We start from the raw sequence: 12,486 nt of genomic DNA, 5'->3' as shown, positions 1-12,486 counted from the left end.
GCACGTGCGCTTGCCAGACAGAGAGAGACAGAGAGACAGAAAGCGAGAAATCACCCCCCAAGGGGGATGGTCACGTCACAATCCCTTCTCCTCCATTCTCCTCTCGGGATCTTGGGCACGCATGCACATGCACCTGGCGTGGGTTTTAAGCCACCGGGTCCAGGACGCAAACTGCGGTCGACTACGTGGGAGTCCAGCGACATAGCCATTATGCTAACTGCTGGTTCCCCAGTAAATACATGTTTTTACTTTATAAAAAATTTCACAAGTTTATTTTCTGTAGTATTTTTTCTGACCAAAAAAAATAGAAAACAATGCAAACTGTTAAATCACTTAGGCTCATCATTTGTCTACTGGTACATTATGTAAGTCTAAAGAATAACCAGTTACTCCTTATTAAAATATGGATAGATATGTAGGATCATTTTTAAAGCAAGGATCAGGGCATAGCATATATATTCAACTGCTTTAGCAACAAACAGGGTGATCAGTATATTTGCTCATGTAAACATAAAGAAACTTTGGATGAATGGAGAGGAAACTAAGAAGAGTAATCTCTGCAGGGAGAAGAAACTGAAAAGACTCAGCAAAAGGCAGATGAGGACTGAAGGTGACTTTTCACTGCAGACCATTTCGTACTTGCTGCCTTTCGATCCCAAATATAAGTTTTATTTAAAAACTAAAAATAAGATTCAAATGCTTTTTATAAAAGGTGAATTCTTTTTGTGAATTATATATTTATTTAATTACACTTGCTATTAGCATTATTATTTTTAATTTAATCAGAAAGAGAGAAAGGGAAAGCAAGAAAGCAAACCGCTTGGTCCAGGACTTGAACTGCTGTCTTCCATGCGTGAGTCTAATGTCTTAACCACCATATCACCTGCCAGCCCACAAAAGGGAATTCTTTAAAGGGTCATTATTTATATTTAAAGTTATTGTCAAGATTGCTTAATCCTAGCATCAAACTGAGTCCAGTTTAAATGGGAGAGAGATTGAATTTTGATTGTGGAAGACGTTGGTGAAGAGGAAACAGGATACATGTTGGAGCATAATATATCACAAGGGATCAGAGATTGAGGGCACTATGATGAGAGGATTTAAAATCTGAACTGTGTCCTGGGTACTTGGGTAGTAGGGAGGCAGGTCACAGAGGGTTTAAAGGTTGCAAACAGGATGAGAAAGAGTACAGACATAAACTGCAGTTTTGCCTGGACCCTTTATAGTGTTATTGCCCTGAAAATCAGCTCAGTACCTACTTGCCAGGCCTGCAGCATCAGAAAGAAGACTTTGTTAGCATACGTGGAAACTCATTCAATAGCATGATATCGGGCAATGTGTTACTACCAGCTGTCACCATCACCCAAGACTGGAAGTGGAACAGAAACAAAGATGGAGAATGTGTAAGAAAACATCTAAGGATTGCCATGTAACGGCAGAACAATTTCCCTGACATCAAGTTATAGCCATCAAATGCAGGTTATAATAGTTTTTTTTTTTTTTTTTTTTTTTTTTAATTCTGAGAAACAGAAGAAATAAGGAATTTAAAGAAGGTTTCACAAAAATAACACTTCTGAATTATGAACTAGCATTGAAACACAGTGACAGATGAAGAGGAAACAACATGTTTAACAAGGCTAAATCTTTCTAAAAGACAGATCATCTTGAACTGGCATTCCAAGTGATAGAATTAATGGAAAATTTGATCAGTTGTCTGTTTATCAACAAGAAGAATACTGATCTCAGGAAGATGACATATTGCAAGATGCTTCCACAGTGAAAAATGAAAAACAACCTTTGGGCCTAGAACTGCTTTAATTAAATCATCATTTTGTAAGGAGAAAAATGACTAATAATGGTATACTTTTACGCATCTTTCCTCTCACCCTGCAATAAACAACAGTTGCAAATCATTTGCCTAAAATATTAATGATCTCAGACATGAATGAGCTTCTCTTATGACTATGCAGGTTACAAATATTTATCAAATCATTCAGCATCAAATTATACCATGTACCATAGAATTACAGTGACATCTCTGGTTGAAAATGAAACTATCTAGAAAGAGAATAATGTACACCTTTGCCTGGCTTATTCTCCTGGCTATGTACTATTTTATGAGTCAGACACGTTTAGAAAACTTAATTCTGGGAAATAGAACATAGCTGAAACATGAAACACAGAATCACATTTTGTAAGTCCTGTTCCTCTCTTGTTTGAACATTGAACTTAGGAAACATGATGAATTCTGTAGATACTTAAAATCACTTGGAGAAGGGTTTCTCAGCCTCTGCACTATTGACATTTTAGCCTGGATACTTCTTTGAAATAGAGGCAGGCCTGTGCAGTATAGGATGCTAGCAGCATCTCTGCCCTCTACCTGCTAGATGCCAGTATTATCCTCCATTTATGACATTGAAAAATGCCTCCAGACATTGCCAATATGTCCTGGGGGGTCAAAATTGCCTCTGCTTGAGAACTGCTGACTTAGAAGTTTGCTCACTTTTTCTAACATCTCTGTGCTAGTAGAGGTAATAAAACTCAGTCTCATTCACCAGAAGCAAAACCCAACTAAAGAAGTAAATGTAATGGTTATCATGAAGCAAAACCACTCGTTGATCAGAACCACTCATTTCTCTAAAGAAGAAAATGCAGCCTACCGAGGCATTTTCTCACAGAATGCCTATACAGAACTAAGACATCCTACTTTCTCAGGCCACCCCCACAAGAGGAAAGAAAATACCAAAGAAAATTCATCCTAAACACTTGAATACCAGTGACAGAATCATTGCTCGTTACAAATTTTTCCTCAGAAATTGAAACACTTTCTGTGGTGAAACAAACCATGATGAATAGCAAATAAGAAAAGAACTCACTGTTTCCAGAAGCATTTTTTCGGAATTTTGTCAGGTCGACGTTTGGTGGTCTGCTAGGTTTTGGTGGAGGCGGACCCAAAGTAAACAAGGAAGGCAAGGGCTTCTGCCTGGGGGTGGCTGGAATCTTGTCTCCCTTTTCCTTCTCTTGACCTTGGCCCCATGACCCCCCTACTGTCAGCTTAGAAGGTGCCTTAGGGAACTTGAGAGGAGGTGCCCCAGAGGCTGTCTCTTCCTGATTCATTTTGTTCAGGAAGATGTTCTTAGCAGCGTCTATCTTCCTATCTTCTTTTTTTTCATCACTATTTTTGGAGAGGCCTGGACTCCCTCTGCTTGCAGCAGGTTTCAAGACTACTCCAGAAAAAGGTGAACTTGAAGTGTCACTTCCCTGGTCTTTATTTTCTGGGTCTTCCCTTGCTGGTTTTAAGGGCCCGCTTCTGGACCTGGCCCCAGGTAGAGTCGGCAGACCTTTCTGTGGAGACACATTCTTAGCGTGGTTCTCATCTTCCCGGGAGTCCTCGGTACTCAGGGATGGCTTCGGGCCAAAGGTGGGTTTGGGGAAGAGGGGTTTGGGGTCATGATCTTGTGAGGCTGCCATAAACTTGCCTTTAGCCCCAGCTAACTTAGGGAACACCTGCATCTGTTCATTTTCGGGGGTTGGAGGAGTAGACCCAGGCTTTGAGCCTGCTGGCTTTAAGTCCCGCTCTTGGTTTGCACTGTGGAGCGATGGCTTGTTCCCAGGAGGCCTGGGAAACACAGGCTTGGCATCTTCTTTGGGCAAGTTGATGGGCTTGGGGCCTACAGGTTTTAGAAATCCCACCTTCCCATCAGGCTCTCTGGTGGCCGAGTTTGCCGGGATTCCAAATCTTTGGTTTACTCCTGCAGGCTTCAGAAATGGAGGTTTGGGCTCCTTGTCAGGCTTTTCTTCAGAAGGTTTCACCGCCAAAGGGGGCTTTGTGGACCCAAACTTAGGTACATTGCTGGGTCCTGCGGGAGGGCTGGCATTTCCTTGGTTGGTGAATAAGTTCTTTTTTGCTTGTATTCCTGCAGGTGAGTTTTGCCCTGGGACTTTGAAGGGCCGGCTATTGGAAACCTCCTCTGTCGGGTTGCCCCCTGTGTTAAACTTCGCCATGAGGGACTTCACATCTGCTTTCCCATCCTACAAGCATAGGGAACAAAAACTAGCTGAGAGCCCGAAGTCGTAATTACACAGTTTAAAATACTATACCTTAAAGGGCTTCCTGGTTTGAGGCCCACAGCGTTACTGATTGGTTAGCAAGATATTGTAACATTTATCTTCCTCTATGGCAAAATAAGCTGTGAGAGTTTCTTGAAAGGGGAGGGCTATGGCTGAGCGTTTTTTTTTTTTTTTTCTTTTGGTCATCTTAGACCAACTGGCTTATTTTTGCTTAAGTTGTCACTTACCTTTTCCTCTCTCTTCGCTTTCTCTGGCTATCTCGTTGGATGTACTCTACCTTGATAGTTACTGACTTTTTTTGTTGTTTGAAAAAATATGGAAGTGACTAACATGACTTCTTTTATATTTTACAATTGAGACTCTTGAATAGAAACTACACTTTAAAAATGAAAGTAAACTCTTCTGTAAATTTAGGCTGCACACTTTCTTTCTACCGCGTGGCCATGTTTAACATCTCTGTGGTTTACAACGGTGTTCTTTTTCTCATCCACATGCAAGGTCTGTTTGCTAACAGGGAAAAGGTGCAGAAAGCTTCCCTCATTTTCCTAAGTAAGTAAAAAAAAGTTTTTTTCCTACTTTTTTTTTTTTTTAACAAATATTTAGTGCTCATGACTCAGTAGTATTCAGACTAGCAGGCAGAATGTGCTCACTTTCAGGGTGGTCCTGGCCAGAGGGCAGGGTCTGGAGACACACAGGGAAGGTAATGAAGAAGCAGTTGAGGCAGACTGGGAAATCTCACTTCCAGGCCATTCTTTCCACCTGTCTTGTCTCTTCTATGACATTTATTACTCCTTCTCAGTGGTCTGTGTGTCTTCATCTAGAGTTAGAGTTATAATTTAGCAAAGATAGTAGACATTCATCTTTCTCTGTGAGTATAATCCCATTTAATCTGGGAGTGAGTTCTCATTATTAATTTAATTTAATTTAATTTATTATTATTATTTTTAATTTGCTGTAGGGCACTTGGGTTCAACAGAGAAAAAGTGAGAAAGCAAGCTGCCTCATCTGGGACTTGAACTGTAGTCAGTCATGTGGGAGTCCAGAGCTCTAACCACCACACACCTGCTGACCTCAAGAGAGTTATTTTTTAATAGTTATTATTTTGTTCATGAGAGTGAGAGAAACAGAGAGGGAGCCAGTCACCCCCCCCCAACAGGTTCTCCCATACAATCTCCCCAGTCTAGGGCTTTCCAGCTAGGGTCATGGGTACAAACCCTGCATGTACAGATCAACAGGGAAAACAAATGCACGATCTTCCATATGGCTCCAGCATTGCTTGAACAGCATGCTACTGCTGCGCCACTGAGCCGGTCCTAATCTGGGAGAATGAAGAGAGGAAAGTGAGTTTTCTTTTCTTAAAGATCTTTTTTTTTTTTTTTTTTTGCTAGAGGGCTACTATGTTTACTAGAGAAGAAGAAGGTAAGTGAGAAGGAACCTCCTCAACCCCCTGGGGATGGCCAAGTGCAACTTCATCTCCATCTCTCCCTTCTTTCAGGAATTTGGACACATACACCCAAGCCTTGTGTGTTGCTCAAGCTGCTGGAGCTGGGACTTGAAATATGGAATTGGCCATGAGAGATTCACCTGACTGGCTTCAAAAGTTGAATTTTCTAATTTGAAACTCAAAAAAAAAAAAAAATCACTGAAGGTACAATGTGGCTGTAGTAATTTTCCTTTACTTTTTAAAAAAATTCATTCTTTTTTTTTTTTTAATGAGAGAGAGCAGTTAGGTATGCCATCACCGGCACCACTGACGCTAGGCTAATTGTCTTTTTCATGCTTTAAAATTCACCTGCAAAATGTTTCCCAACTTCTCATTTCTCCTCTCCCTCCACATTGTCACAACACACTCAATACTTTTTGTCTTTCAAGACTCCATTCAAATACCACAAAACCAGATCCTGTCCAGCTAAGAATGTTTACTCCCCCTTTTAATTCATGTGGCACTTAAAGCACTTCTCACACTTTTCTGTTATTTCCTCTCATAGTAATAAGAACCACCATTTAGTGGGTAAGTGTGAGCATGTATGCTTGATTCTCTATTGCCCCATCTCATTTTTCAACAATAAGAGAATGACTTCAATTAACTTCATTTTATAGGAAAATAAAGTGAGGCTGAAACTGTTAGAGGATGACATGAAAAGAACATGAAGATGTGAGTGAATCCTAGTTTATTAGTGGAGCCTCAGGTGCAATATCTATAAAATGTGGTTAATAACACGTATCTTCCAGAATTTCCATGTGCATTAGATATAAAATTTTTTTAAAGGCTTTTGCCATGGGGCATGTGTGTGCACTGGAGAGAAACTGAGAGAGACAAGTGAGAGACAGAGAGAAATTGAGAAATTACCACCAAGGAGAGATGGCTACTCCACAATCCCTTCTCATCCATTCTCCTCCAGAGACTTTGGGCATACACACACGTGTCCAGTGTGAATTTCAAGCCATCAGATCCAGGACCTGAACCATGGTCAGCCACGTGGGAGTCTAACACCTTAACCCCCCTATGTTTCTGGGTGGTCCATGAGATGGAATCTGTAAAATACCTGCCTGGCCCACAGTGTGGGGCCCACCCATGGAAACTATTAGAACAGTTAAGCAGCATATCCAGGGGCTCATGGCCAAGAACCTTGAGCATTGAAGGCAAGCTTCAGTATGTCTTGGGCTCGCACGTCCAGAACTGCCTCATTCCTTTTTTGTGTCCCTGCAGCACCCAGTCAAGGGTCTGGCCCCCTCAGGATTCTGATATTGCTGGGAAGAAGGGTTGACCTGAGCTGAATATTGTGCATAGTGATTTTACAAGAGATGAGGCCCTCAGTAGGAGTTTCTCTCCATACCAAACTGTAGTGCTCATGTGTTTGCTGGGCAGAGGCAACTTAGTCAGAAGGAGAAAACCTAAGAACAACAATTTCTAGTGTGCATCTCATATCTTTGATTTATTCCCCTGTATACGAATTACTGAGAACACCTTGCTTTTGACCTTGACTCCCTTTACCATCTTCTCTTTTCTAGCCCCACGATTTCCTCAAACCTGAAGCAATCTCCAAAAGCAACAGACAGGAAAAGCAAGATGATGGACAGTTTGGGTATTCGGGGAAGAAAAAAGGAGGAGACTTCCCCTAAACCTTCAAGGAGATCATGGTTACAAAGCACACTGACCTTAGCCCAGGCAGCATAAAGACGTACCCAATGCAAAAACGTGTTTCCCATTGGAAGGAAGTCTGTTTCTGGACAAAATTCCTTTTGTTCTAGGCTTACTCTCTCTTTGTCTTTTGAATTTGAGATCTATAATTTATTCTAGATTTATCTACCTTTGTAATAAGAGGTTCCATAGTACAGTAGTTAAGAGCACAGTCCTGGGAGCCAAAGGATCTGGGCATGAGTCTTACTTGCTGTTTGACCTTGGGCATGAAACATGAATTCTTTGTGCTTTAGTTTGCTCATCCCCATAATGGAAAGAGCAATGCCTATTCTTAGGTCTGTTAGGAAATGTAAATGAGTTACTATTTGTAAAGCAGGTTAGAGTACCTGACACATAGTGGGTTTCCTATTTTTGTAAAGCAAATGAAACCTTAGAAATCATCTAGTTCCACTCTCTCTCACTGCATTCGTGAGACCAGAGAAAGCAAAGGATTGAAGCGACATCGCACTTATGGCAACGTTGCATCTTGGATATCACAAGAAAACCTGTGAAATTCAGTAATCCATTGTCAAACTCCATGTCCTGATTTTAGTCTTGAAAATATGGGAGTGGTAGATTCGTAATTGGAACGGGCAGCTCTGGCTGTCAGCCTAGACTCAGGATGCAGTGCAGTGTGAGGTTAAAGGCATAGGCACTGAGGGTATCCAGTTGGATTCAAACCTTGACTTTATCATGCACGACTTCTGTGAGCTCACAAGTTACCTCAGCCTCTCGAAGCCTTTCCTCATCTCTAAAATGAGTATGGTAACAGCACCTAGTTCTCACAAGGTTTGTGTTTGTTTTTAAGTCAGTGTTAAGTGAGTTTGTGAATATAAAGTTCTTAGATAAGAATTACATGTCCTATCTATCCAATGACTGCCATCATTGTTTTTGTTTTGTTTTGTTCTTTTTTTACAATTCACTAGTCACAAAAGCACCATTTTCTTCAGGTGACCAGATTCTGAAATTATAATCATTATGTGCCAATTTTAAACCAACATGCTGGGACAAACATAGAATAACAAAACAAAATTATGATTGTTGACTTTCATTTACCCACACTCTGAAAGTTTTCACTGAATGTCGAAAGATGGAAAGAAACAGACGCTAGCTCCTGTGTGTGGGGCACTTTGAAGAAACAATAAAGAAAACCTGAGCTTACTAAGCTGGCTGGCAGATCCATAGGCAGACCTCTGAAACTAGCTAGTTATGAACACTGATTTCTTAGCGTTAGGGGTTGTTCGTAGTTATCATTGTTTATAAATTTATTAGATAAAAAAATTTTATTACCTAGATTTACCCTAAATCTTACCAGTAACAGCTAGACTGTTTTTCTTAATAATTATAGGTAAAAATTATTTAAAAATTCACATTCTGGGACCAGCAATTGGCATAATGTCTATGTCGCTGGACTCCCATGTAGTCAACCGTGGTTTGAGTCCTGGACCCGGTGGTTTAAACTCATACCAGGCGCGTGTGCGTGCGTGCCCAAGATCCCAAGAGGAGAATGGAGGAGAAGAAATTGTGGTGTGACCCTCCTCCCTGGGGGGTGATTTCTCGCTTTCTGTCTCTCTCTCTGTCTTTCTGGTGAGTACACGCGCCCTATAGCAGAAACCTCTCACAAAAAAGTTCACATTCTCCCATTCTGATTTTACTGCAGATCAAATATCTATTCTATTCTCTAAGGTTCTTTATTTTTATCTCACATACATATATGTGTATGTGTGCATGTGTGTATATACATATAAAAAGATAGCAGCAAAGTACCTTTGTATGATGGAGTGAAAAGTAGCCTTCCTCAGGGACTGAACTCAGACCTCCTAGTTCTACAGTGATTGCAATTCAGGATTTATTAGTGCAGTATGAGTTTATGCCTGTTGTTCTGGAATAATTATTAGTAATGGTCCTTCTTGCTCTTAAACTGATCTGCTCTAAACAATAAATTAACAATGACCTTCCCCAGTTTCCCTCTCTAGAGGCAACTGCTGCTTCAGTTCTTTAGGTATGACAACATGTATATGACAACATATATATGACAACTCATGCATGGCAGCTACCTATATCCACCCAGATACACATACATACACACATACATTCACAAACACACATTCTTTCCATGTCCACTCTTTACACAAATGAAAACCCCTGCTCTCCACCTTGCTCTTTTTCTGGGGCTGGGATTTGGTTGATATACACCAGTATGGCTGGATGTAGGATCCACGGCCATTCTAATTATTTGGTACCTGTGCAATTTTGTTAAATTTTTTCTTTCTTTTTCTTCTTCTTCTTTTTCCTTTTGTTTTGTTAATTTGCCAGAGAGTACATGCACTTGGCTGAAGACAGAGAGAAAGAGAGAGAGGGGGAGAGAGGGAGGGAGAAAGTATCCTCCTCCCATGGACATGGTCATGCTGAAATCTCTTCTCCATTTCTCTCTCCTTTTGGGATTTAGGCATATATGCACACACACCCAATGTGTTTCTCAAACTTCTGGGTCCAGTGGGCCAGGACTCCAACCTCGCAACGGGCCATGTGAGATCCAGTCACCTTAATCACCACACTATGGGCTGGCCTGTAAAATATTTCCTATATTAATTGTGTTTTTTTCCCTTGCCATTTGTTCAGTATTGGTATTGTTATTTCCAGACCTTTAAACTTTTAATGATCTAAAGACTGGGCTTCTACTTATTATTATTATTATTTTTCCTAGAGGGCATGTTGCTCATTAGAGGGAGAGATACCAGAAAGAGACAGACGAAGAGGAAAAAGCACTCTCCATGGAGAATGGGCAGGATGCAATCCCTTCTCTATCTCTCCCTCTTTTTGGCATTTTGGGCACACATACACACGTGTGCAATGTGTTTTTCAAGCTGCAGGGTCCAGAACTCTTACTGCAGGGTCAGCCATATGGGATCTGCCTGCCTTAATCATCAGGCCACAGAGCCAGCCCTATTTATTCTTAGGAAGAGATTTTTTTTTTTTTTGGAGAGGTTTTTGCTATAGGGCTCTTGTGCTCGCCCGCCATACAGAGAAGAGAGACAGAAAGCGAGAAATTACCCCCCAGGCGGGATGACCATGCTGCAATCCCTTCTCCTCCATTCTCCTCTAGGGATCTTGGGCACGCACGCACAAGTGCCTGGTGTGCGTTTTAAGCCAGCGGGTCTGGGACTCGAACCGTGGTTCAACCACATGGGAGTCCAGGAAGAGATTTTTAATGATCCAACTACAGGCATGTGCCATCACGCCCAGCTCATTCAGAGGCAGCTCTATGTTAGCTCACACTGGAGCTGTCAATCCTTCCTCTGCCTCTGGAGGAGCCGGGAGTGCAGAAACTAGCTTCAAGCAGTTTAAACGTTCATGGTACAATAGTATTTGGCCTACTAGTTTTTGTTGCCTTATTTAAAGAAAATAACAGATAGGTTCCCCACAACCACACCCTCTACCCCTTCTCAACACACACACACGTGCACACACACAAATGCACATACGATAATAAACGGTCTGTTCTCTCTAAAGAGACTTTATCTGTTACACCTAGTCAACTTGTAAAAGAGAATTATTTCCATCTTAAAGTTTCATAAAACTCACTGTTATGACTCATATAATAAAATTGCTCAAACTGCTTTTAGTTATAATGGGAGCTGCCTGAAAATATAGTTTTATGACAAAACCCTTCTTAAATACAGTAGAGGGCAACTTTCACTATAGCTAAATGAAACTGCATTATGCTTTTTTAAAATTATAATTTATTATAATAAATTATAATTTACATGTGAGGAGATTTCAAGAGTTTGTGGGGAAAAAATTAAATGATGAGTTAATTTTGGAACAAAACATTTTTGAAATTTGTGCACAGTGTTTTTCATAATGTGCATTTTCCATGAACTTTTTGAGGACTGTATGTCCTCTGTTTCCCCAATAAGATGTAGAAGGAAGGACATAGTTTTATTTGTCCTCTTCAGCAAGAGCAGTGTCTCCCGTAAACACGCACTCTAAGGAAGCCTGGTTCATTTCCTTCTATCATACGCATTAAACGTACTGGCTGATAGACTGAGTTGACTTAAATTTCACCATATTTGGTCGCATGGATGGCAGCTGGGGAAATGGTTTCCCTAGCTTCTATGTTGAACCCCAGTTATGAATCTATCCTTAAGAGCTCTCTATCTGTATTTTCCAGAGAATGGGCTGTGATCAATTCCAGTTAGCTGAGCCTCGGAGGCTGGAGGGAGCACCAGGCCCCACTTCAACAGGATGTGGGAACTTGTCTTTCACCACAAATCAAGGTCTTGGGGCAGGAGCAGGCTGCTGCAGGCTCTGGGCAAAGGCCTGGGTAAGAGTGGCTAGCAGCAGAAACAGCAGTGGCAGCCCTGGTTGTGATAACCCACTCATATTTTGCTCTGTGACTTGCAGAGGTGGAGATGGAAGTGCAACAACCCCAGCAGCCAGCACCATACTTCTCTGGTGGCCTTGTATTGTGAGGTATTGTTAGCAAGAAGAAAGCACTAGGCATAAGTGGGTCTCTCTGGGTGGTGTGCGTGCTTGGCCACTTCCCCTTGAGCAGCTGACCTGAGAGCCTCAGCAGATAATCTCTGCCGATGTCACTGAGTATCCTCCACGGGCCTGGCGCTATTCCAGGCACCTGCTGCTCTGAATGCTTTCCTGGTGTTTCTACTGTGTTCTCCCATAAAGGGTGAATCAAAGTACAGGAAGCAAGAGTGATCAGCAAGTGTAAAGCTTAGATGAAGAGGCCTTGTACTCTTAAGGTATATTGATCAGTTGCATTTTTTTTTTTCCTGTACTCTCTCTTTAAAGACCAGGAGCTTGAAAACTCACCATCATCTATAAACTAGAAACTTCAGATCTTTTTTTCTGGTTATTCTACTAAATAGCTCCTGTAGAAATACAGTTTTGACTTTGTCATGGCCTCCAGTGGCTTACACATAAATGGGTAAGAAAGTTTAACATGAATTTCTATGCTTCTGAAGTTCATTCCACAATAAGTTTTTGATTTCTTGATTCCAATGGAATGGTGATAGGATGTCAAGAATATAGAGAAGAATGTTGATAGTGTAGAACAATGAATAGTAGGTTTTTAAAAATTATTAATTAATTATTTTTTTAAGTAAGATTTTTGCTAAAGGGCATGTGTGCTCATGGGAGAGACAGAGAGACAGAAGGAAAGTAAGAAATCATCCCTTGATGGGAAGGCCTTGTCACAATCCCTTCTCTTTCATTCT

General features: G+C 41.1%; 1 protein-coding gene across 4 annotated transcripts in view; it reads right to left on the bottom strand.

The window, feature by feature from the left end:
* Positions 1 to 12,486, bottom strand: part of FYB1 (FYN binding protein 1) — a 180,748-nt gene that overhangs the window by 108,345 nt on the left and 59,917 nt on the right. For 3 of the 4 annotated variants that reach the window (XM_027774868.1, XM_027774872.1, XM_027774869.1), the window contains exon 2: positions 2,877 to 4,032. In XM_027774868.1, the coding sequence (XP_027630669.1) occupies positions 2,877 to 4,032 (1,156 nt within the window). Of the gene's footprint in view, positions 1 to 2,876; positions 4,033 to 4,721; positions 4,889 to 12,486 lie in introns of all 4 variants that reach the window. The other variant, XM_027774870.1, reaches the window with a different exon arrangement.

Source organism: Tupaia chinensis, unplaced genomic scaffold, assembly GCF_000334495.1.
Source record: "Tupaia chinensis unplaced genomic scaffold, TupChi_1.0 Scaffold000489_1, whole genome shotgun sequence".
Taxonomy (NCBI): Eukaryota; Metazoa; Chordata; class Mammalia; order Scandentia; family Tupaiidae; genus Tupaia; species Tupaia belangeri.
The sequence above is the reverse complement of the archived record's forward strand: the minus strand, read 5'-3'. Positions and strand labels throughout refer to the sequence as shown.